The sequence below is a fragment of the Lithobates pipiens genome, unplaced genomic scaffold (genome assembly GCF_037356315.1).
Source record: "Lithobates pipiens isolate NorthernLeopardFrog02 unplaced genomic scaffold, aLitPip1_a1.2 Scaffold_16, whole genome shotgun sequence".
Classification (NCBI taxonomy): Eukaryota; Metazoa; Chordata; class Amphibia; order Anura; family Ranidae; genus Lithobates; species Lithobates pipiens.
This window is the reverse complement of record NW_027507748.1, coordinates 124422847-124447233: the sequence shown is the minus strand read 5'-3', so window position 1 is coordinate 124447233 and position 24387 is coordinate 124422847. Positions and strand designations below refer to the sequence as shown.

General features: G+C 41.3%; 1 protein-coding gene across 2 annotated transcripts in view; it reads left to right on the top strand.

Annotated features, from left to right (window-relative positions):
• SUPT6H (SPT6 homolog, histone chaperone and transcription elongation factor) overlaps nucleotides 1–22705 on the top strand; it is a 70568-nt gene extending 47863 nt beyond the window's left edge. The window contains exons 14-37 of one of the 2 annotated variants that reach the window (XM_077480414.1): nucleotides 1346–1475; nucleotides 1725–1875; nucleotides 1994–2148; nucleotides 3261–3456; nucleotides 5258–5397; nucleotides 5525–5642; nucleotides 5726–5802; nucleotides 6972–7107; nucleotides 7599–7736; nucleotides 7833–8000; nucleotides 8759–8886; nucleotides 10215–10422; nucleotides 10512–10659; nucleotides 10810–10952; nucleotides 11039–11179; nucleotides 11267–11462; nucleotides 13317–13555; nucleotides 13879–13992; nucleotides 17227–17351; nucleotides 17482–17594; nucleotides 17779–17856; nucleotides 17937–18106; nucleotides 19961–20163; nucleotides 21693–22705. In XM_077480414.1, coding sequence (XP_077336540.1) covers nucleotides 1346–1475; nucleotides 1725–1875; nucleotides 1994–2148; nucleotides 3261–3456; nucleotides 5258–5397; nucleotides 5525–5642; nucleotides 5726–5802; nucleotides 6972–7107; nucleotides 7599–7736; nucleotides 7833–8000; nucleotides 8759–8886; nucleotides 10215–10422; nucleotides 10512–10659; nucleotides 10810–10952; nucleotides 11039–11179; nucleotides 11267–11462; nucleotides 13317–13555; nucleotides 13879–13992; nucleotides 17227–17351; nucleotides 17482–17594; nucleotides 17779–17856; nucleotides 17937–18106; nucleotides 19961–20163; nucleotides 21693–21879 — 3602 coding nt within the window. In that variant the 3' untranslated portion in view covers nucleotides 21880–22705. Of the gene's footprint in view, nucleotides 1–1345; nucleotides 1476–1724; nucleotides 1880–1993; nucleotides 2149–3260; nucleotides 3457–5257; nucleotides 5398–5524; nucleotides 5643–5725; nucleotides 5803–6971; nucleotides 7108–7598; nucleotides 7737–7832; nucleotides 8001–8758; nucleotides 8887–10214; nucleotides 10423–10511; nucleotides 10660–10809; nucleotides 10953–11038; nucleotides 11180–11266; nucleotides 11463–13316; nucleotides 13556–13878; nucleotides 13993–17226; nucleotides 17352–17481; nucleotides 17595–17778; nucleotides 17857–17936; nucleotides 18107–19960; nucleotides 20164–21692 lie in introns of both variants that reach the window. The other variant, XM_077480415.1, reaches the window with a different exon arrangement.
• Nucleotides 22706–24387: the final 1682 nt, after the last annotated feature.

The window sequence follows — 24387 nt, the reverse complement described above, 5'->3', positions numbered from 1 at the left end:
TACTCTTCGTTCTTCCCAAGACCTCCTGCTCTGTCTCCCTAGTTGCCTCCTGTCATACTCTCCTCCAGGACTTCTCCTGAGCCTTTCCCATCCTTTGGAATTCCCTACCCCAATCTGTCCTCCTATCTCCAACTTTATCCACTTTTAGGCGATCCCTGAAAACTTTTCTCTTCAGAAAAGCCGATCCTGCCTACTCCTAGCAACTGTACTTTTCATTTTCTTCATCAGCTTATCCCCTACAGCTATTACCTTTTTGTATCACTTGACCCTCCCTCTTAGTTTGTAAGCTCTAAAGATCAGGGATTTCGGATTCCTCCTGTGTTGTAACTGTACTATCTGTCCTAATGTTGTAAAGCGCCGCACAAGATGTTGAGATGGTTGATAAATATTCATCATACTTTTTTTTTTTTTATGAGAACAAGGGGTGGTTACTTACATTCAATGCAATATAAAGTTTCCCCTGCTATACATTGCAGCCATACTCTTTTGGTGCTTGGAGGGTTAATATGATCAGCTTGACTTCTGATTTCAGTAGCAGTCAACAACATAAGGGAAACTTTGCATTGAAAATAAGTACCACCCCTTGTTCTGTTTATAAAAAAAAAAAAAAAAGTTAAATCTAGGTTTGTAAAGGGGGAAAAAAAATGTACATTTTGTATTTTTGCAGGTAAATGTCAGTTCGAAAGCTGAAGTGTGTGGGACTACGAGTGCGCTGATCAACACATTGGTAGTCCTTTGCAAACCACAAGCCATCTGCCGCAGTAGCAGATGAAACTTGTAGTTCACTGATTCACAGATCACTGTAAATTAATGATGTAGCTGTGTGGGCGAGCCCCTGAAAGGTGAACTTATCCTTATAAATACTGTATTTATTGTTTAATGCACTGAACTTGATGGAACTTATAGTCCATCTAATAATGAGAAAAGCAAATTTCTGTTTACTTTCGCACATAACTCACACTATTTATTTATTTTGTAATGATTTTCAAAGCCTTTAGTAAATCAAGCCCATAGGTATTACCTATTTTAAAATGCCAATGTATTTTTACATTGCGGCACAAATCCTAAACACCCAGACAAAATCTATGCAGTCAGTTAACTTGCAGACCTCGCACGCCCTCCTTGGTGAGAATTTAACCTAAGACAATCTAATAGTTGACCATGCTGCCAGGTATTTCCCTAGAGATCATCTTTGTATAAATTCTACTGTGGTTTTTAAGTTTTTTTTTGCCCTTTGATATATTTGTATATCACTTGCAAGTATTCCTGGCTTTAGGATGCCATTCACTACAAGCCCAAATTCTGATAATTTACTGAGTCCAGCATATCTTATGAAATCTCACAGATGGCTTGGCAAAGAAGTTTGGTCTTACACCAGAACAGTTTGGAGAAAACCTGCGAGACAGTTACCAGAGACATGAGACTGAGCAGTTTCCAGCTGAGCCTTTAGAGCTTGCCAAAGATTATGTGTGCAGGTTAGTCCAAGCTTTTGTTTTACATGCAAATAAACATCTGTTAATAGAGTGCATATCATGGATATCAGATCATAACTCCACAGTTGCTCATTTAGTTTCCTTCTGTCACTGTACTAATACCATGCATTAAACCGATGTTTAGAAGTGAAGCTATAGTTAAAACCATTTAATCATAGCTAGTTGGCATAAACTCTGTTAAAGCATGCCTACATAAGGCTTAGTCTTATAATATAATTTATTTATTTACAGTCAGTTCACAACGCCCGAGGCAGTGCTCGAGGGGGCCCGCTATATGGTTGCACTGCAAATTGCCAGAGAACCTTTAGTTAGACAAGTCCTGAGGCAGACCTTCCAAGAACGGGGCAAAATCAATGTTGTGCCCACCAAGAAAGGCAGAAAGGCAAGTTTGTGCTTTTTGAATGCATTTCACTCAAAGAATATTTTAGCTTTCTTAATGTTCACTAGGAAAACGCAAAACTAGCTTTTGTTACTTAGTATTCTGTTTTTCTAATGTGCAGGAAGTGGATGAAGCCCATTTTGCATATGCTTTTAAGTATCTGAAAAATAAACTTGTGAAGGAGCTTCGGGATGATCAGTTTCTCAAGATGTGCATTGCAGAAGAAGAGGGTTTAATTTCCATTGAGATCAACATAGATATGAAGGATGTTGAGGGGTAAGTGTGGAATATCTGTTGCCATAGTGGTCAAATTGTGTTGCTTTATTAACTTCTTGCTGCCTGCCCACAGTAGTCATGTGGATTTTATCAGCTGGTCCCAGCCAATGATTCAGGGCTGAAATCTGCTTATTGGCTGTATCCAATCACAGCACAGAACACACAGACCCACCTCGGCACACTGATCAGCGATCTGGCTATTTGTTTCCCTTGCAAAGCAGAAAGGATAAAAACAGCCAGATAAAGTAAAACTAGCACACATTAAACATTGTTAGGCATGTTATACATTTAACACCTTGATTGTCTTTAGATGTTAACCCCTTCCCAGCCTGCGTATTTGTACAGTATGATCACTTTATTAATGTCACTGGCCGTTAGTGACACTCTCAGCCAGTTCCTGTTAGCGTCATATTGTCCACCACCCTATCACAGCGTACTATAAGTTGCTGACCACAACCATTACAGTGTAGTGTCTATAGCTGCGTAAATTGCAGTGTATATATACCTTAGTTTGTAGATGCTATAACATTGGCAATGTTGTTACTCATCTCATTTATTGTTATTTCTTAATATTTAGTATATGAGTTTTTAGCATGTAGAGACTTCTAAGTTCTTGTCACTGGTGTGACATGGCCCGAAGAATTTGTTTCTGCTTATTTCGGATAATTTGCTCTTCTGTAGATGACTTTTCTAAACAGTGGCTTCCCCAGCACCAGTATGTGTTTGACAGTTTCTTTTCTTTTTTTTTTTTTAAATGTAAACCTGTAGTTAAAAAAAAATCTATAGTACTATCATTGTCTATAGTTTAATAATCGTATGGGGAAAAAAAGAAAAAGTATAGTACATAGTTGACCTAATATACCCTGAGTTGATGTAGCATATGAAGGTTTCAGGACTGCTGTCATAAATACTGTAACGGAGGAACTTGCTTGAGCAGCTACAGCAAAAAATTTTGATTGAGTTTATTTTTTATTTTGTGTTTTTATTTTGGTTTGGCAGCTTTATCTGTGTTTTATATATGAAGGCAAATCTAATCAAAGCATCTGAATTATATAATTCTTTAATTTGTTGCTTAAAGTAAATTTTATAGTTATTTCTTCCTCATTTCACAGCTTTGGAAATGAGCAGACCTATTTTGAGGAGATCAAGCAATTCTATTACAGAGACGAGTTCAGTCACCAGGTTCAGGAGTGGAACAGACAGCGCACACTGGCCATTGAAAGGGGCCTAAAGCAGTTCATTTACCCTCAAATGGGTAAAGAGTTGAAAAGTAAACTCCTCCTGGAGGCCAAAGAATATGTTGTTAAGGTGAGAGACCAAATATGGTACATTTTCTAGTTTTACATCATGCTAGAAATAAGGCCTTTTCACAGTTTTTAAATCTTATCTGATGCAGACATATTATTGGCCACTGTGTATAATATATTTTTGTTTCCAGTAATTGTTATTAAAAAGTATTTTATGAAAGAAAGGTACCGTATATACTCGAGTATAGGCCGACCCGAGTATAAGCCGAGGCCCCCAATTTACCCCCAAAAAACTGGGAAACCTATTGACTCGTGTATAAGCCGAGGGTGAGATATGCCTGTCCATCCCTGTGTGTGTCCGTCCATCCCTGTGTGTCCGTCCATCCCTGTGTGTGTGTCCATCCATCCATCCCTGTGTGTGTGTCCATCCATCCATCCCTGTGTGTGTGTGCGTCCATCCATCCATCCATCCCTGTGTGTGTGTGTGTGTGTGTGTGTGTGTGTCCATCCATCCATCCATCCCTGTGTGTGTGTGTGTCCATCCATCCATCCATCCCTGTGTGTGTGTGTGTGTCCATCCATCCCTGTGTGTGTGTGTGTGTGTGTGTGTCCATCCATCCATCCCTGTGTGTGTGTGTGTGTGTGTGTGTGTGTGTGTCCATGCAGCCTTGTGTGTCCAGCCTACCTGTGTCCCGAGCCTCCGTCCGGTCCCGTCCCGAGCCTCCGTGTCGTCCCGTCCCGAGCCTCCGTGTCGTCCCATGCCAGGATCGCCGCTCTTCGTCGGCGCCCTGGCGGCCATTCCCCTGTTCAAAAGCCGCGCCTCCGCCTGTGATAGGCGGAACACTCAATTTCCCAGCAGTCAGTGTTCCGCCTATCACGGACATCGGCTCATCCGAGGATGAGCCGATGTCCGTGATAGGCGGAACACTGACTGCTGGGAAATTGAGTGTTCCGCCTATCACAGGCGGAGGCGGAGGCGCGGCTTTTGAAAGGTAGAATGGCCGCTGTCTGTCTGCTCGACACGCTGTTCGGGCAGTCAGACAGCGGTGACTCGAGTATAAGCCGAGGGGGGCACTTTCAGCCTCAAAAAAGAGGCTGAAAATCTCGGCTTATACTCGAGTATATACGGTATAAATCACATTATAGGATGTTTGCCGAGCCATACATCTCCATAAACTTACAAAAATAAAGATAAATTTATTTTTTTTTACATATGGTAAGGAAATCGGCACCTCCTTGAAGTCCATGGTTTGTGGTGAGCCTAGCCTCATAAACAAGAATAACAAAATCTTACCACCTTGGTACTTGGCAACTTAAATGAGCCTAAGGGTCAAGTTAGCCACTTTATCTTGGCTGTAAACCACTGAGGCACAAGGTGAGCTTCACAGCCAAGTCTCAACAGGATACATCTATCCTATTCGCCAAATACGCACGCCACAATCTCGTCCATAGGCATAATATTTGGCTCCTGACCTCCAATTGGTAGGGGTGACTTCACAACTCAAATGGGAGTCGACATTCCACACAATCAGAATGGGGACCTAGACTCTAAGAAAAAGGGGAAAGGACTAGAAAGTAGAGGAGGAAGGATGTGCCAACCCAGACCGCTATCTAAACCAAGTGAAGCCTGGGTGTCGCCAGATAGATATTGAATCCAGGGGCTCCAGGTTTTCTTAAACCGTTTAAGTGTGTCCTTCAGTATTGCGGATAGCTGTTTGTTAACCATAATTCAGGGCGGTTTAGCCCAAATTAAATCTACAGGTATCATTGCCAACTTTCATGACCTGGCTATGGCCATCTTTGTCGTCACAAAAATAAATTTGATCAACCTGAATGAATCTCAATATATTTTGTTTTGCTAGGCGTGTAGCCGTAAAATGTACAACTGGTTGAAGGTAGCCTCATATCGGCCAGATCAACAAGTGGAGGAAGATGATGATTTTATGGAGGAGAGCCAAGGGAAAGGAATTCGTGTTTTGGGTATAGCTTTTTCTTCAGCAAGGTACTGTATGTTTATAAATGGAACTGGGTTTTGTGCCCTTTTCCCTGCTTTTGGATTTTCCTTTTCTTGTTATCTATTACTTTTACCCTTTTTTTTTTTTTATGTATTTTTTTTTTCCCCCCCCCAGAGACCACCCTGTTTTTTGCTCTCTAATTAATGGGGAAGGTGAGGTCACTGACTTCCTGCGCTTGCCGTACTTTACAAAGCGGAAGAATGCTTGGAGGGAGGAGGAAAGAGAGCGTAAGGTAGTGTTGACCTTATTAAGAATTATTTATTGAAAAACATCCAGAAGTTGTGAACTAATATTGGCATCTTTTACATCTAACAGGCTCAGGACATGGAAAGCCTAAAAAAATTTTTGATTAGCAAGAAACCTCATGTTGTTGCCATTGCTAGTGAGAATCGGTAAGATTCCCTCTTATTTAAATTTACTGTTAGCATATGCCTCTGAATATTTGTGAGGGGAAGGGTCTGCAGCTCGCTGGAGTATTAGCTGCAGTATGTCTTAGGATGGGGGGGGTTCTCCAAACTTTCTACACAAAGGGCCAATTAATAGTCCTTCAGACCCTGGGGGGGGGGGGGTGCTGGACTATGGCCAATGGGAGTAGCAATTGTGCTGGCATCAGGGGATGTAAACAGAGCAGCTTTAGCATTAGGGGGAGGAATAGTGCCCCACCATTCGTGTTGGTATGAGGAATTGTGCCCTGTTGTTGAGGTCGTTAATAGGATTTATGTCCCATTGTTGGTGTTAGTGGGAGGAATAATGTCTTGCATCATAGTTGCATAGTTAGTAAGGTTGAATAAAGACACCAGTTCAACCTGAGTGAGTGTCTACAATTGTCCCTATCCCTGTAGATTGCACACTCTCACACCAGTCCCTACCCTCAAGGATCCCACAATCCAAGGTCCCCATTCATATACTAGGGCCAATTTTGGACAGAAACCAATTAACCTACCTACCTGCATGTCTTTGGAGTGTGGGAGGAAACCAGAGTACCCGGAGGAAACCCGCACAGGGAGAACATGCATAGTCCAGGCAGGTAGTGTCATGGTTGGGATTTGAACCAGCGACCCTTTTTACTGCTAGGTGAGAGTGCTAACCACTACACCACTGTGCCACCCAAAGCTGGGGGAAAAGTGCCCTAATGGGCTGCAGTTTGAAGACCACTAGGAGACCTTAGGAGATTGGACCCTAAGCAAAAAGCACATGGGTATGCGCTTTCTACTGGACTTTACCACTATGCATTGGAAGTGAATGCTCTGTTGTAGCTTGGTGCCTTAGGAGGCAATACATCTGAAAATGTTTTCTTAAGATTCATAAATTCCATAGTTTAACTTGGGAATGTTCTTTTTGGACTGCAGTATTTTTCTCTTGGGGCTATTATATTAAGGGTTTGCCAAGACCATATCTCTTCACATTGTGAAAGTTGTTTCTCAACTTTGTCTGGATGTGCAGCCGTATCTATTTTGTGTACTCTGATACAAAAAGGCTTGACATCTTGATTCTGATATTGTTTGAACATTTATAGGTGTGATTAAGACTTCTATTGTAACTGGAGTTCATTTTTCTACAGAGATGCACAGATGATGATTGAGGATGTTAAACGAATTGTTCATGAGCTGGAGCAAGCACAGCAGATGTCTTCTATTGGGGTGGAGATGGTTGATAATGAGCTAGCTGTTTTGTATATGAACAGTAAAAAATCTGAGGTAAGCATGAAACCTGGAACATGGGGAAAAAAACTGGAAAAAACGTTTAGGTTTCTTAAAGGGAAACATTACTGCAAGTAAATTGCATCTTATCTTTTCTTGTCTGTTCTTTTTTTTTTCACTATATTCATTACAGAACATAAAATTTGTTTTTTTAACCCCCTTCACACTAGCAGCATAGAGGAGCACTTTATTCTGTGCTGCTACATGTTTGCATATGAAAAGTGTCGATGTGTTGTGCTGAGAGCACAATCTGTCTTGCAGTCTTAGCGCCATCACTGATGGCTCCTGGTTACTGTTGAATATCGTAAGCCAGTTTGATGGGCTCTCAATCGCATGAATTCAGTGACAGCCAATCACAGCAATATTATGATCAGAAAGTTGCAGGAAACCCCTCTGGCATGGGGATTCACTTGAAGGGACAGCGGGAGCCAGTGGGAAGAGGTTAAACTCAACACTCAGGTTTGATTTTTAAGCAATTTATTCCACAGAGCGATTTCCGGGACTATCCCCCAATTTTACGCCAAGCGGTTTCTATTGCTCGCCGTGTCCAGGATCCCCTTATTGAATTTTCCCAAGTCTGCAGCACTGATGATGACATCCTTTGTCTGAAACTTCACCCATTGCAGGTAACTTCTACCTCTTTCCAGTCTAGCTGATCTTTAATATGAATGTCAAAGCTTGTTTTATATATTTATTTTTTTTTTTTTTTTTTTCCCTCTTAGGATCAAGTAGTGAAAGAGGAACTGCTGAACGCCCTTTATTGTGAATTCATCAACAGAGTCAATGAGGTTGGAGTTGATGTTAACAGAGCTATTGCTCACCCGTACACACAGTCCCTGATCCAATATGTGTGTGGCCTTGGACCACGTAAAGGCACTCATTTACTGAAGGCAAGTATAATTCATGGCAGTTTAGAAATAGGTGAATTTATTAATGCTTCCCCCATATGTTCACATGTGGAGACATCACAGTCAATATCAAACTTGCTTCTGTGAAAAATTTAAATTTTCTCCTTCATTGAGTAACACTTAACTCAGCGAGATTGCGTTATACTGTTGCCTGCAGGAGGAATTGGACACTGACAAAAAAAAACAAATAATCGTGTGATAACATTGGACCCCCTCTACTGCATTGACACCCTATCAGGGTGCGGTCAGACAATGTCTGGGCTGTGGCTTACATCAACAACCAAGGGGGCGCCAGTGCTCATTGGCCAGCGATCTCTGCGGTCCACATCCCAGGAGTGAAGAACTGAAAATAGTGTAAATTAAATGCCGTTCCAAAATAACCAATAGGACTTCCATGGTACCACTGCAGTCAGTTTAACTATAAAATGTAGCAAAGGGTTATTTTAGACTCCAAGTTAAAATCAACCCTTAGAACGTTTGTTTGTCATCACAATATATTGCACAAATATTCACACAAATAGTTCTAAGTATTTACAGTCATAAGCATAATGGATGAAATTTCCACAATAAACGCATTTCACAGGGCAAAGCACGCTTATTCAGGAGCGACAGATCTTTTTCATTTATCTGTATACATAAATACACATATAGCTTTCCATTTAGTTTCCAGCAGGTAAGAGAAATTCATTGTTTACTGTCTTTAGGTCTTTAAATTATAATTTTTTTTTTTCTTTTCTCAGATTCTCAAACAAAACAATACACGTCTAGAAAATCGTACCCAGCTGGTTACAATGTGTCATATGGGTCCCAAAGTTTTTATCAACTGTGCTGGTTTTATCAAGATTGACACAAACTCTCTTGGTGATAGGTTTGTATTTTAGTTTTCTGACATTCAAGCTTTTTAAATTAGATATAAGCTGTAGCTGAATTTCATTTTGTTAAAATACTGTAAAACAACGCCAGAGGATTTGACAGAATGGATATTACCTGCTGCAGTCGAGGCTACCTTCCAATGCTGGGAGCTGACTATCTTGATCAGTGTGTACAAAGCTGCACAGATCCAGGTTTGAATTGGCACGGTCTTTGCCTGACTATGGAAGCGTTGACTGTAATAGGTTTATGTCCTACTCGCAGGTCAGATTTCCTTTTAGAACCGTGAACCCGATTTATACTGTAAATGTGGAGTGTCTTGAATTCTCATTCAGTAAAAAGTTAACATTTGAGTGAAGAATACTGTTGCAATTATCAGCACTCGTTGAAAAGCTGAAATATAATGACGATAAAATGAGAATCAGTTCTTACAATTTGTTACCTAAAGTGGAGTTCCGCTTAAACAAATTAATAATATATTCAGCAGCTACAAATACTGCAGCTGCTGACTTTTAACAATTGGACACTTACCTGTCCCAGGGTCCAGCGATGAGGGGGAACGAAGCCTTGCTAGTCTCCCCCCTCTGCGTCACCGACATTGTTACTGTGGGTGACGCCAAGCACGCACTGCGCATTTGCGAGCCGTGACTGCCCAGGCAATCATCTGGGACCTGTGACATGTCCCAGATGATTTCTGAAAGGAAGGGGGAGAGGGATGATCTCCCTACCGGTGCTCCGGGAGGAAGTGGGAGCTGGGACCCTCTAAAAAGAGTATCTGCCCCCCCCCCCCCCCCCCAAAATGATATACCAAATGTGGCATGCCAGGGGGTCACCTTCCCTTAAAGCGGAAGTTCCATTTTTGGGTGGAACGCCGCTTTAATGGGTAAGAGCTAAATCCTGTATTTTACTGGTCCATTTATTATAACTCTGCAACATGTCCTTTGGATAAAGCCACAATTTTTTTCATATGTTGTATATTTGCTTAGAATAAACAGTATATAGAAAAAAAAACATAATTGTCAAGGTTAACATACCTACTGCATCTGTCTTTAGGAAGTCGACTGTTTTACAACTTATTCTTAGCTCTGGGCCATCAGTCTGTTCATTTCCGTTGATGGTTTTGCAACATAGGCTGTCTTGGAAGCTCTCCTATGTATTCCGACAACTTCATCCAGAGTAGTAATCTGATTTCCTTTCCACCAAATGGGGAATTTTTTATTTTGCATCTATAATCTATAAATTCTTTGACTTAGAACCAAGATAATATAGTAAAGGATTAGTACTTTTTCTCCAGCATCCTAACAGTGTAGCATTTTCTCAATCTAGTACGGATTCCTATATTGAAGTATTGGATGGCTCACGAGTGCACCCTGAAACCTATGAATGGGCACGCAAAATGGCAGTTGATGCTTTAGAGTATGACGAGTCTGCTGAAGATGCCAACCCTGCTGGAGCTCTAGAAGAGATTCTAGAAAATCCAGAGAGACTGAAGGATCTGGACTTGGATGCATTTGCTGAAGAACTTGAGAGACAGGTACTTTTTATTTATTTTTTTCCTTTTTTTTTTTCATCCATTTAAAATGTATTTGAACCCGAACAATGAACTTTCACCATCCCTTTCAGGGTTATGGCGATAAACATATCACATTGTATGATATTCGAGCTGAGCTTAGCTGCAGGTACAAAGACCTACGAACGCCTTACAGATCACCTAACCCCGAGGAGGTTTTTAACATGCTGACCAAAGAAACGCCAGAGACGTTCTACATAGGTGATTTGCTTTTTCCTGCTAAATTTCATCCTACATGGCATATTTGTAAAGTTTTCATTTAGTAAATGTATTTTCTTGTGTTTTAAAATCCCTGGCTAACTTGCATGCTTCAGAGCTGTATTGATTTTCTTTTTTTTTTTTTTTTATCAGGTAAATTGATCACCTGCAGTGTTATTGGTATTGCACATAGACGACCTCAAGGAGAAAGTTATGACCAAGCTATTAGGAATGATGAGACAGGACTTTGGCAGTGTCCATTTTGCCAACAAGATAATTTCCCAGAGCTTAGTGAGGTATGTCGTCTTAAAAAAATAAATGTAATGTGTACGAGTATTGGTCTTGTTTTATGTGATAATTAGGTTATTCATTTTTGTTGTAGGTATGGAATCATTTCGACAGCGGCTCTTGCCCTGGTCAGGCTGTTGGTGTTAAAGCCCGTCTAGACAATGGTGTGACTGGCTTCATTCCAACAAAATTTATTAGTGATAAAGTAGTTAAACGACCCGAAGAAAGAGTAAAGGTATGTGACAGTATTGTAGGGCGATTTGTTTTGGGATGGCTATGAGTTGGTGTGTAAGACTGATATGACTGTTTCTTTCCAATGTAGGTGGGCATGACTGTCCATTGTCGGATAATGAAAATCAACATTGAGAAGTTTAGTGTGGACTTGACATGCCGATCCTCAGACCTGTCGGACAAAAACAATGAGTGGAAGTTACCCAAGGACACTTATTATGACTTTGACACAGAGGCTACACATCTCAAACAGGATGAAGAGCTGAAGAAGAAACAGCAGCGTACAAGTGAGTAGTAAGCTCCTGACTGCTAGCACATTTGAGTAGAGTTGGTGGATGTGAAAGCCATAGTTTAAGCCTGTGGCTGTGACAGGCAGTAGATGGTTGTGTGTATTTTTTATTACAAGATTTTCCATATGTGGTTATGTATTTTCTGGGATACAGCAAAACTATGGTTTATACAGTATAGTACATGTTGAAGGTTGGACATTAAGAAAGCGGTACTGCATTTTAGTTCCATTGGAACTGTTTTCGGCTCCTGAATTTCCTTTTTTGCTGTATAGCTTCTTGGACAGGGCTGGCCCTACCATGGGTCCCAGTGGGTCCAATGGTTATGGCAGCACTTTAAGAGCGGCGGCAAATTGACGCCCACATTTTTTGCTGCCTACCCCTGTCTCCCACTGAAGTTCACTTAGGGTAAGTTTTTATATTTTTACTTATTCATTTTAGTAGATTTTTCTAGGTTTTTTTTTTTTACTGCTTTCTTTCTTTTTTAAATAAACTAGCAAGCCCCCAATAAAATGTAAAAAGGATGTGCTGCACCCTGGGGATCTTTGATCTCTTCAATGTTGTCCAAGTAGATAGATCTCCATTTCTCAAAGGTTGCCTACCCCTGTAATGGATAATATAGTACAAGGGTCAATATGCCCTTATGCCAAAAATAAGAGGTCTTTGCTATGCACAGACGACCTAGTGACCCAAATAGAGAAAAGTAAATTAAAAAGATAAAGTAGTCATAAACATTGAACAATTAGCTTCTTGGAGGTGTTGCTTTGTACCAAATAAAACAAACTGTCAGTAGGTAGATCCTATGCTGCCATCCCTAAAGTTGGATTGGGTATCCAGGGTGAATCTGAAACAAAAGGGGGGGTGCACAAGCATTATGTGGTTCTTTTGTGCACCCCTTTGGTTTCAAGTTTAAAGTGATGGGCTGCCAAAGAGCAATGATGTAAGATGACACAAGTGATTCATTTGACCTACATGTGTAAATTGGTTGTATTTGCTTATTCATTACATGCTCATAACAGATGATTCAGATGAATAGATGACGATTTTAATCTCAATAGCTGACTGGTGATGGAAAATTTGCAAAACTGCTTAGGGCCCCATTCACACCTGAGTGTAACGGTCTCAGGCAGAAAGGCGCACGATTTTACCACGGTTTTTGGCGCAATTTTGTACAGGTCAAAAGGTCACCAATGTAAAAAGCAGAAAAACGCCCAAATCTGCCTAAAAAAAGTTCCAGAACTTGTTTGAGTTTCAGGCGTTTTGGAGTGGAGATTTGAACCATCTCCTTAGAGAATAATGGATTTTTTTCCCCTCCCAGCATCTTGTAGCTTCAGGCTTCAAGCTACAAAATGCTCGGGTGTGAATGGGGCCTAAGAGTCCAGAAAGACGTGTTGTATATCTTAAAGGTGATCCATAGGTGTTAGTCCTCTATGGACCTGCTAGAAAGCATATATTCTAGAGCTTGCTGTCCACACAATTTATGCATGAAATACCCAATCAATCAATTCTGTCATCAGTTTCTAACAGACCTTAGTGCTGTTTCTTTATGGGTATATGCATATACAGCAGTCCTACACAGAAAGGTATTAAACCTATACTTGTAAAAAAAAAAAAAAAAAAAAAAAAAAAAAATGAAAGCCGCAATCAGATGTGAAGGCATACAACTTGCCGCAGTATTTGCTAAATTCATCTCTGGTAGTGTTTGATGGCTTAATTGTCTGCACAGCATTCTTTTTGGGTCAACATACAAGCTCTTTTTTTTTTTTTTTTTTTTTTTTTATAGGATTCTAGTGTAATCTGCCAACTCCTAGGCCCTTAACTAACCATTTCATGTGTGCATTTTTGCATTTTCAGCTTACATAAAGCGTGTCATTGCACATCCCTCTTTCCACAATATTAACTTCAAGCAAGCCGAAAAGATGATGGAGACAATGGACCAGGGTGATGTCATTATTCGACCAAGCAGTAAGGGGGAGAATCATCTAACGGTCACATGGAAGGTTAGCGAAGGTATTTACCAACATGTGGATGTGCGAGAGGAAGGGAAGGAGAATGCCTTCAGTTTGGGGTCAACACTGTGGATTAACACTGAGGTATGTGGAAATGAGCACATTGTGTGCTCCCTGTATAGGTACATTTTAAGATCGCTTTAATTTATTTAGGTTTATGCAATATATACCGTTGCAAGCACATGAAGAGAGCTCTGTTTTTTTGTTCCGTTCTAGTTGGCACATTTTGACAGCTTGCTGAAGCCTATTTACTAGAACAGTGACTGTTAAATCTACTGCTGTCAGTTGTTTCTTTGTGCTTTTGAATGTAACCTTGTGGCAAAGCATACGTGGTTTAGAATCCATCTATTTAGGTTTTCTCTCCCTCTCCCTCCCTCCTGAATATTTTGTGTTTCTGTCTTCTTTAGGAGTTTGAAGACTTAGATGAAATTATTGCTCGATTTGTGCAGCCCATGGCATCTTTTGCAAGAGATCTTATTAACCACAAATATTACCAGGACTGCAATTGTGGAGATAAAAAGGTTAGTGTGGCTGTGCATTTTAATTTGTATCTTTGATTTCCTGACTCAGCATTGTAAGGGTAATTGTATAGCAGGCACAAATGAGTGCGTTATTTTTTATGATACTAGGTCTTGCAAATTAATAGAAACGTAATCATCCCTCTTCATTGTATACAAATAGGATCTCTGTTATCTTTATGTAAAGCCCTAGTTTTTTTCAGTTTAGATACTAGTGAGCGGGCAACTTAGCTTCCTACAAACCTCGCCGATGTGTGCGCCGGGGGCACCGGGAGGAGTGTTTTAAAATGCCCTGCAGGGATACACAGTGCCCCCCAAAAAAGAAAAAATTAGGGGGCCTTTCTTGCAGGCGTAGAGGCATCTGGCATTGTGTCTGTTAGTCTGAATAAATTCTAGGCCAGCATCTAAGCAACAAAGAGTACATGTAGTTCCTAAGGGGGTTTAGGAAAGAGAACATAGAAAAGGAGTGAAAAAGATGGGGGGGGGGGGGAGGGGGGGATAGGGGGAGCGGCCAGATCATACCCAAGACCTTGTGTGTGTGTGTGGGGGGGGGGGGGGGGGGGCGCTGCAGTCTCGTACACACTGAGCACATGTCACCTGGTCGAGATAGACGTTCCATCCAGAGGCCAGCAACTGCTGTATGACTAGGAAAGAATAGACATTTCTCTATTCTCTAGAGTTTCTGAGGTCTAGGAGTCTTAAAGGATGGGTCTGCTAGTTCTAGCAAAGCCATGTCCAAGCTGGAGGGCACGTGGTTTGAGTCTGAAACATAGTCGGACCAGGGTGCCCAGATACAGGTAAAACGGTCTCTGGAGCCCCTGCAGGTTGCTATACATTCCTCCGCTTCGCGAATATCATTCACCTTGGTGACCCATTCTTCCCGAGCAGGCATTCTGGGTTGCTTCCAATAAATTGGGAGCAAACGCCTCGCTGCATTGAGTAAGTGGGGTAGTGTGCTATTTCTTATATTGGCTAACTGGGATCGGGGGAACATGTAGTATCGGGGACAGAGGAACATCCAACCCCAGTTTCACTTTTATCTGATCTTTAATGTCCTCCCAAAAGGGCTTAACAGCGGGACATTGCCACCATATGCAAATTAGCGTGCCTCTGTATCCACATCCTCTCCAGCAAAGCTCAGACCCAGAGGGGTAAATGCGTGTCAAGTCCACCGGTACTTGTGGGACGTTGTTTTATAATTTTGTTTCTTGAGTTTTAGAATCAATAGAAGATGAACGGGTTAGTTTATATAGGCGAGTTAGTTGTGTTTCCGTAAGTTCGTGTCCCAAGTCTTTTTCCCACCTTCTGATATAGGTGTGTTTAGGTTTACATATGGCAGAGCTTAGTAGCCAGTATAATTCAGACACCATATGGGATATCTGTTCGCCATTTATAAATAGTTGTTCGAATGAGGTGATGAGGGAGGGATCCCTAATGGAGTGGCCATGTATTTCAAAGAAGTGGTGGTCTTTCCTATATCTACAGAAATTCATGCGGGAGCCTTGGTGTCTGGCTTGTAGGGTGCCGAAACTTAAGAGCTTACTGTCTTTCATAAGCTTACCACAACTGGCATTGCCATCATCCACCCATGGCCCAAAAAAAGGCAATTTGCTCACCCGGGGGGGGGGGGGGGGGGGGGTGGAGACGGGGACAGAAACCAACAGGGCCACCGGGACACAGGAGGGGCTATTTCAAAAAGTGGGTTAATCTTGTCCCATACTGAAAGCACATGCTTAGTCAGTGGGGAGGTTGTATCAAATAGCCCACTGTGTTCTCGGCTTAACTATGGAGCATAATTTAGGTTTCTGCCCACCAGGCTCTTTTCCAAGGAGACCCATAGTTTGGAGTGGGTATGGAAGCACGCACCAGTTGAGTATCCTCTGCAGAACCATGGCTCGATAGTAGCGTCGTATGTCTGGGATACTCAAACCCTCCTCGCACTTAGGGCATTTCAACACCCTTAGGACTATTCTAGGTTTTCGTGTGTTCCAGAAAAACTCGCTGCATGCTGGACAGGCGATCAAAAAAAGGTTTTGGCAAGGGTATCGCTATCATTTGGAGGAAGAAGAGTGTACGTGGCAAAATATTTATTTTTATGCTGTTCTCCCATCCCAACCACGTGAAAGCAGTCTGCGTCCATTGCATAACATCTCGTTTAACTGTAATAAGTAACTGGGGGTAGTTAGCAGTATATAAGGTATCAAAACTGTAAGTTGTATGCCTAGATACTTTAGAGATGACTTAGCCCATGTAAAAGGGAAGGCAGTCTTGAGGCTGTTTAAGGTGAGAGTCAGTTGAATGGGTAGAATTTCTGATTTTTGTGTAATTTATTTTAAAATTGGAAAGGGTACCAATATGTTTGAGTTCTTTAATCAGGTTGGGCAGGGATATAAGGGGATCTGAGAGGTGGAATAGACAGAAAACAAATTTCATTTTTGTCCTCCCTGTAGGTCCCAAGAAAGGGACATCCTGCTTAATCTTCCACCATGGCTAGGTGGCTCAGGCAGCCATTTTCCAGAGCTTATGCCCACAAGGAAAGGGTTCTCCTATCAGGACCCATTCCACCCGATCTCTTGATGTTTCTTGTGCCTTTCTGCATTGGGCATCCATTTTTCAGGTCTGCAAAGCAGCCACCTAGTCTTCTTTTCATACCTCCTCCAAGTTCCAGGCATCTGTTGATGTGAGCTTCAGGTTCAAGGTTGTTTAAGCTGTCATCTGAGTGTTTTGATGTCCGTTGACTTTTGTTTGTTGTGGTCCTGTTGCCGTTGTTGTCCACCCCTCAGTTTATTGCTTGGGGTCATCCCTCACTCAGTCTATTACTGCTTATCCTGTGTCATGTGTGGTATGATTTAGATAATGGGAATTTTAACTAACTTGGAGCATGATACAGGACAGAGGTTCCACTCCTTTTGTGTTTCTAGTTATTACTTGCTACAAAACTGGAGTCCCAGTTTTGAGATTGAACCAGGGTGACAGTGGGGGATGGGTTAAGAGAAGAGGGCTCCCAGCAAATTTTTGCTAGTGTCCAGTCACCTGAAGGTAACAGCAGATCACCTATGGTCTGTGCCTACACGTGTGATGTCCTGTCCAATATATGGAATTTACAGGTAAATCAAAATTGTATTTTTTTTTCTTCATGCATATTCTGTACATAGCAGGCTACAGTTGTCTGTCTTGTCTTCAGTCCGGTATATAATTTCTTATAAAACTGTTTTTTTTTTCATTGTCCATATCCAGAAATTAGAGGAATTATTGATAAAGACAAAGAAGGAAAAGCCTACATTCATTCCATACTTCATTGCTGCTAATAAGGAGCTCCCAGGAAAATTTTTGTTAGGTTATCAGCCCCGAGCTAAGCCAAGGTCAGTGCTGTGATTGCTGATAACAATCTATAAAGGCCCCCCCTTTTTTTTTTTTTTTTTTTTTTTTTTTTTTTTTTTTTTTTTTTTTTTTGGGTAATAAACCTTATCCTGTCAATATGTTCTGTTTTAGAATTGAGTACGTAACGGTGACACCGGAAGGTTTCAGATATAGAGGGCAGATATTCCCTACAGTCAATGGCCTTTTCCGATGGTTCAAAGACCACTACCAAGACCCTGTACCAGGTGAGTGACTTGTGGTCTGTTAGTAATGTGAAGACTACATAGCAAGGATGAAAAAATTGTGAACTGATTACTCAAAAGGGCTCTGGCATTTATTTTCTTTTACTTTGTGCTACTCACAAATTTGAGCCAAAATTGCATACCTTCAATAGACTTGTTGTAGACATATACATTTTGTATTCAACAGGTATTACGCCTAGTAGCAGCAGTAGAACTAGGACTCCGGCCTCCATGAGTGCCACTCCTGCCAATATTAATCTTGCAGGTAAGTGGCCATGTTTAATTTCTTAATGTAAACTAGTTTTCTTCGCTGTTTGGACTACTTTTTTTATTTTCTGGTTTCAGACCTGACCCGTGCCGTGAATGCTCTACCGCAAAACATGACCTCCCAAATGTTTAACGCTATTGCTGCAGTTACTGGACATGGGCAAAATCCCAATGCCACACCAGCCCAATGGGCATCCAGTCAGTATGGTTATGGTGGAGGCAGTGGAGGTGGAAGCAGTGCTTATCATGTGAGTATCCTCCTTTTTTTTTTTTTTTTTTTTTTTTTTTTTTTTTTTTTAGTTTATCTGTTATAGTCTTTATCAGACACGGGCAGTAATCAATGATTCCGGATCGCTTTTTTGTTGTGTTATTGCGCTATAATAATAAATGTATGTAAGTTACAAGGCATTAATAAACTTAAAAACAAAAAGTGTATATATTGTAGCTTACAAATCATTGCATGTGGTGGCTATAGTTATTTCCATTTTCCCAGGCTATTCCTTTTTCACTGCTGGTTGGCCAGTAACGCACTTCCTGTTTTAGAGTTGCTAGGTTCGCACTTTCTTCTATAGAGAAGCAACGTAGTCACCCTTGGACAGCAGCTTTGCCAAACATTGGAGATGGTAGCATTAGATGGACTAGCAGATTTAGATGATACTTTATAGTAGTGATTAACAATGTAAAGCCAAACTCCAGTTAACACCTTTTTGAGCAGTTCCAGCAATATTTTTTTTTTTAAATATAAATAGCTGACCATTGTAAGCACCCCTGTTGAAGTTGTCTCAACCTTCTAACTGCCACCTTTTGCCAAACAACTTAGGCTGTTAAAGCGGAACTAAACGCAACTTCCTATTTTTATTTTTTATCCTCAAAAAGGCAGACCCTTTATTGCAGAAGAAACATGCAATGTCTCTGCAAAAAAATAAAGATCTGACTTGGACCTTCATAACTTTGTAGAGAACACAACCTGACATGCACTATTGGCCTTTGCAGCCACTCCGTTTTTATCTTGCTCTTTTGCATTGTTGTCTTGGTGTTAACTTATGGCTCCATATGACAGTTAACTTTTTATTTTATTTTTTTCTGTACTAACTGATTATGATCAATGCCTAACTACCAGTTCTCTCTAATCTGAGATCTCTTATTACCATTTTCTTGTATTCCGGGAACCATGTCCTATACTGCATTAATAAAAGCTATTGAGTAGGAAAACAATTACCTGCCTGTCTGCAATACTCTGCAGAATATAAACGACACATGCACAACAATGTCGTCCATCCTGCATTGGCCATTTAAGTGTGCCAGAATGAATGATTCTCGCACATGCGTGCGATTGATGTCATCCTGCATTGGCCAATCAAAAAGGCCAAAACTAGGCAGAAGATGCTGTCAAGAGACCTCATGGCCATCAGACTGTTGGAACAGAGGTAAGTATTGCTACCTTTAGTTCCACTTTGAAATAAGTTGAAAACCAGACTCGCTGGCAGGATCACAGAGTAATGAAACTGTTGCACATGGGACGGTTGTGTTAATGCCACTGTATTATGTACGTAATTTTTGGATTTTGACCATAGTTGCTAATTGGGCATATGTTGCACAGACAGCCCTTGCTTAGTATTTGGTAGATCTCCCTGGAAGAGGAAAGGATAAACATTTTTTACACCTTGTACACTACCTGGTCTTTTCTGCAATAAACTACACCTATGTGCCTGAGCAAGGCTATCCCCGGAATGTAAGCTAAGCTGAACTGCGCATGTGCAGCTCATCTTACAGCAGCCAGCCTGATCCTATCTGCTGGGATGACTAGCTCCTGCGCATGTGCAGGAGTGACATCATCCCGCGCCAGCCAATGAAGAGGCCCAAAAAGCAGTACACGAGAAGATGCCGGCGCCAGAGGGGGGACCATTGGAAAGGTGAGTATTTTCAGCCTTTTTTTTTTTTTTGCTTTAATTTTGTTTTGACTGTTTTCCAGCTCTAGCATATTATACTGTTGGAAGCATTTCCTTTTTTGGTTTCTTAAATTTTCTGCATATGATGCATTAACAATCTTTATCTGTTTACCTTGGTATGGTTACTATTTGTTTTATTTTTTTCCTTCTTAGGTTTTTGCGACTCCAGCACAGCAGCCTATGGCTACACCTCTGATGACCCCCAGCTACTCTTATGCTACTCCCAGCCAACCTATAACAACACCACAGTACCATCAACTACCGCCAAGTGCTACACCAACCCCCGCGCCCACACCACAGTCCTCTCATTCACAAAGTTCATCAACATCAAGTTCCCGACACAGGCAGCAATCCAAGTAAGTATAGGATCTGTTCATAATCAAATTGGATTTGTTTTATTTATTTTATAGCTAGGCTTTTTCTCATAACGCATTATATGCATAAAAGTAAAAAAAAAAATTGTGTGCAGCAGCCCCCCCAATGCTTAACTGAGCCCCATCTTGTTCCATTGATGTGCACAAGAGCAGTGGCTCTCTCGGATCTCTTCCTCATTGGCTGAGAAAGCAGCGGGAGCCATTAGCTTTCCCAATGAGAGCCGTCATAACTGCTGTGACTTGTCGTGTTGGTCCGACTTAGGAAAAGGTTCCTGCGCTACATTGGTCCGACTTCTGTCCAATTTCAGCCAATTGAATTGAATGGAAGTCGTATCCAAGTCAGAGCCTTATCCTAATCGATGCGATTTGGATCCGACATTACAGGAAGATTACATGGGCATTCCAGAAGTTGCTACAGAGTCGCACGACTTTCATGTCCGAGCAGTATGAACCCGGCCTTATTTTGTTAAACAGCCTGAATTTATAAATATAACCAGTTTGTATCTGTGTTTCACAAAGCAAACCTAGAACTAGTGGGTTTTTAAGAGGAGTTTTTCCTCTTTAAAAACGCTCTAACTTTAATAAAAATTGGAAAACATGGCTATCCTGCCTTTATCATCGTTTTTGAGCCATAGGTATGTGTCAGTAAAGCGAATAAACTCTACTGCAGAAACACTGCAGAACTCATTCTACAGCTAACGCTAGTGTCATTTTTATAACGTCCAGTGTACATGAGGCCTCATTAGCGGAAAAAAGTTTAGGCATTTTTCCTGACCAATGCATAGTTTACTCCTTCCTGCCCTCCTTATTTGTTAGGATGCCCAACACACACTACGGCAAAGGAAGCAGGAAGACAAAGACCTAGAAGATATCTTGTTATAGCAGTGCTCACATTTTAATCTATGACCACCAGCGTAACTTATGTGCAGTGGCAAGAGTAGGCTTTAAGACTCAAACATTGCACATATGTGTCACCAGGCAGCCAATGTTGAGAGCACGCTCACTGTGTGCTCCCAGCAAAGAGTACTAAGCTTTCAAAAGGAGCTCTCGATCCCCACTGTGATTGGTGGTTGGCTCCCGAGAGTACAGACCCTATTAAAGGGACGCCGGAGCTGGTTGAGAAGGGGTTAAGATAAGCCAGGCTCTTTATATACAAATTTGATCATGTACAGATACCAGAAGTAGTTGGTTGGCCAAAGATTTGCTTTCAGATCAGCAGGCAGCATACTGTTTCTTTGCTGGTTCTACCATTAATGGCTAGAGTATGTATAGTAGGAGACAGGTGTATCCTAGTTATTTTGAGTCACCTGTGTATAACCGTTTTCTTAATTTAGCTTTATGTAAAAACGTTCTTGTTTGTTGCTGATAAACAAGCACGGGCATCTTCATCCACTTGCAGGCTCTTGAATGTTAGCCAATAACGTGCTTAGTACAGCTGCAGGCTGACTTTTTTTTTTTTTTTTTGTGATGCATCATTCCAAATTCTACATTCTGATCTTGTCTTTTACCAGAACCAGTAGTCAGACCCCTATTGATTGGGGCAAAATGGCTGAACAGTGGCTGCATGAAAAAGAGGCAGAGAGGCGAAAACAGAAGCAGCGGTTAACCCCTCGTCCGTCTCCAAGTCCTATGATAGAGAGTACACCCATGTCTGTCGCAGGGGATGCCACACCACTACTGGATGAAATGGACCGATGAGTGCAGGAGATGGGAAACCAACTCGAAGGACACATGAGAACATCTGCCCATTTAATTTTTGACAGTTGTACAAAAAGGTTCCCAAACTCGCAGTGGACGTTAATTATGTCTGATATATCCACTGACCGCCATGGGAAGATTGGACCTTTCCAGTGTAATGCTCAATTTACTTAAGTGCTTGAGATCTTGTTTTAGCACCAAGCGTCAATACCAGATTGTGTTTATATTAAAATTGAAGTGTTGGTTTACTTCCAAGAAGAGAGGTAAAAGTGCTAAGTTGACCTCAGTAGAAAAACAGTTATGTTTTTATGGGCTATGTTTTAAACATAAAATGGGGCTCACTGTTCTTTTTTTAATTGCATATTCTGCCAAAGAATGCAAAATAAAATGAGAGGTCTGAAGCCAAGATCTCATTTCTGTAATATGATGTAGACTGGCTGGAGCCATTTTATATGGATACATGGAACTAAAGGGGAGCATTAAGCGACTGGGGGCAGACAATATAGTCTCTTCTCGTAATATCCTCTAAAAAAGAAAAAATACAGAGGAACATGCTACAATGTTTTATGCATTTAGGTATTTATTTTTCATCCTTGCTCTATTTTCATGCTTCACTGCAATGTGCAGCTAACTGTAAGTTTGCGACCGTGTCCCTACATGGTCTCGGTGCTTAATTATAAGCTTTTTTTTTTTTTTTATTTTTTTTTTTTTATGTCATTTTCATTGCAGTGTACAGGTGTCATGGATTTCTGGTGGCACCTAAAGTTATTATAATAACTTTTATTTGTTTTGTTTTGGCAGCAGACAAATAAAATAGTGACTTATAGTTTTGTGTGTTGGATGCCTGATTGATGAAGTTTTTATTTTGGGGGGAGGGTTGGGTTGTTAAAAATTTACATGGCTGTGCTGGCTGCAACACTCTTTATTTTTTATTTTTTTCTTCCAGAAGTTTGTAGTTTGACACATCTGTTAGCCAAGTTAACTATTTTACATCACAGGGCACTTCATATTCATGACTACTTGGATTATGCTGTCACTGTCAGGTAAACAATCACTGACATGCATTGCCTGCCCAGGTATAACTCCTCCCAGCTTAGCAAAGCCTCAGGTTTTAGCTAGTGTCTTTATGTGATGTCCTACTGATGTCTTTCTAAAGATCTTGTGTCACATGCTTAGGCTTTGTTTAATGGCCTATTCAAAGTACCCCTGATGGGGGAGAGATGGGCTTTATCCAGATGGGTCCTCTAATGCCTGCATGTCAACAGGGACTGTACACAGGCCCTGCGTGTTTGTTGCCATATTGAGCTGGCAGCGATCTCCAGTATACTTATATCTCCTGTATACTTGGTGACTTACTGCAAGAGATCTTTACAGGTCCAGGGCAGTGATACTCTTAAGAGGGGTAGTCAAGTCCCAGAAGGACCTACAGGGCATGCCCACTGTGGTGGAGTGAAGATTGGGCCTGCAGCAGGACTGGGTAAGTACCTCTAATAGTGGAGCAGGTGGAAGTCACCCTTTACTGTGTTTCCTTGTGCTTTGGGATGACGTAAGGTAAGACTTCTGTGTTGAGAGCTATGCTGCTGTAGCCGTGTTCAAAGGTGGAGCACCAGCATAGCGTGTGTGTGGTGATCTTAATGCATGTATGCCGTTTTGCCAGTTTCCGGGCCACAGCTGTGCTTGTGTTGACAGGCTCCTGGTCCAGTTGTGCCAAGTACAGCGGTCGGTGGTTCTGGCCTCAGCTTCAGCCTCTGCTCTAGCCTCTGCTCTGCTGCAGCACCTTACAGTGTAGTGGACGTCAGGGCATAGCAAGCATTGGGACACTTGCGTTCTAACTTAACCACTTCAGCCCCGGAAGAATTTACCCCCTTCCTGACCAGAGCACTTTGTTATCATACATCACGGGACACAGAACCATAATAGTTTCTATGTGGGTTATAGGCTATGCAGACAGATTCATTCAAGGTGTCTTTCTGGCCGAATTGAATGGTACCCGGGCCTTGTGTCTGAAAAAATTAGGTTTTTGCCTGTGAATGTTTCTCTTTTGAGAGCTGGACCCGGAAACCAGTACAAGTATCGGTTGTTCATAAGGATGAGGTTGTATTGCGGCCTCATCCTGAATTCATACCGAAGGTAGTATCGGGTTTTCATTTAAACCAGGATATTGTGCTGCCTTCATTTTTATTTTATTTTTTCCAGAACTTCATTTCTGTGAAAGAAAGGTCACTACATTCTCTTGATGTGGTGAGAGCGGTCAATGCCTATTGAAAGTGACCACTCAGATTCATAAACAAATGTTTTGGTTGTGTTGCAAGATGGTCCTAAAAGAGGACAGGCAGCATCGAAATCTATTATTTCTAAATGGATTCATCAAATGATTGTTCAAACTTATGGTTTAAAGAGGAAAATTCCTCCTTTTCCACATAGTAACTATTATGGCTCTGTGTCCCGTGATGTATGATAAGAAAATAGGATTTTTATAACGGCTTACCAGTGAAATCCTTTTCTTTG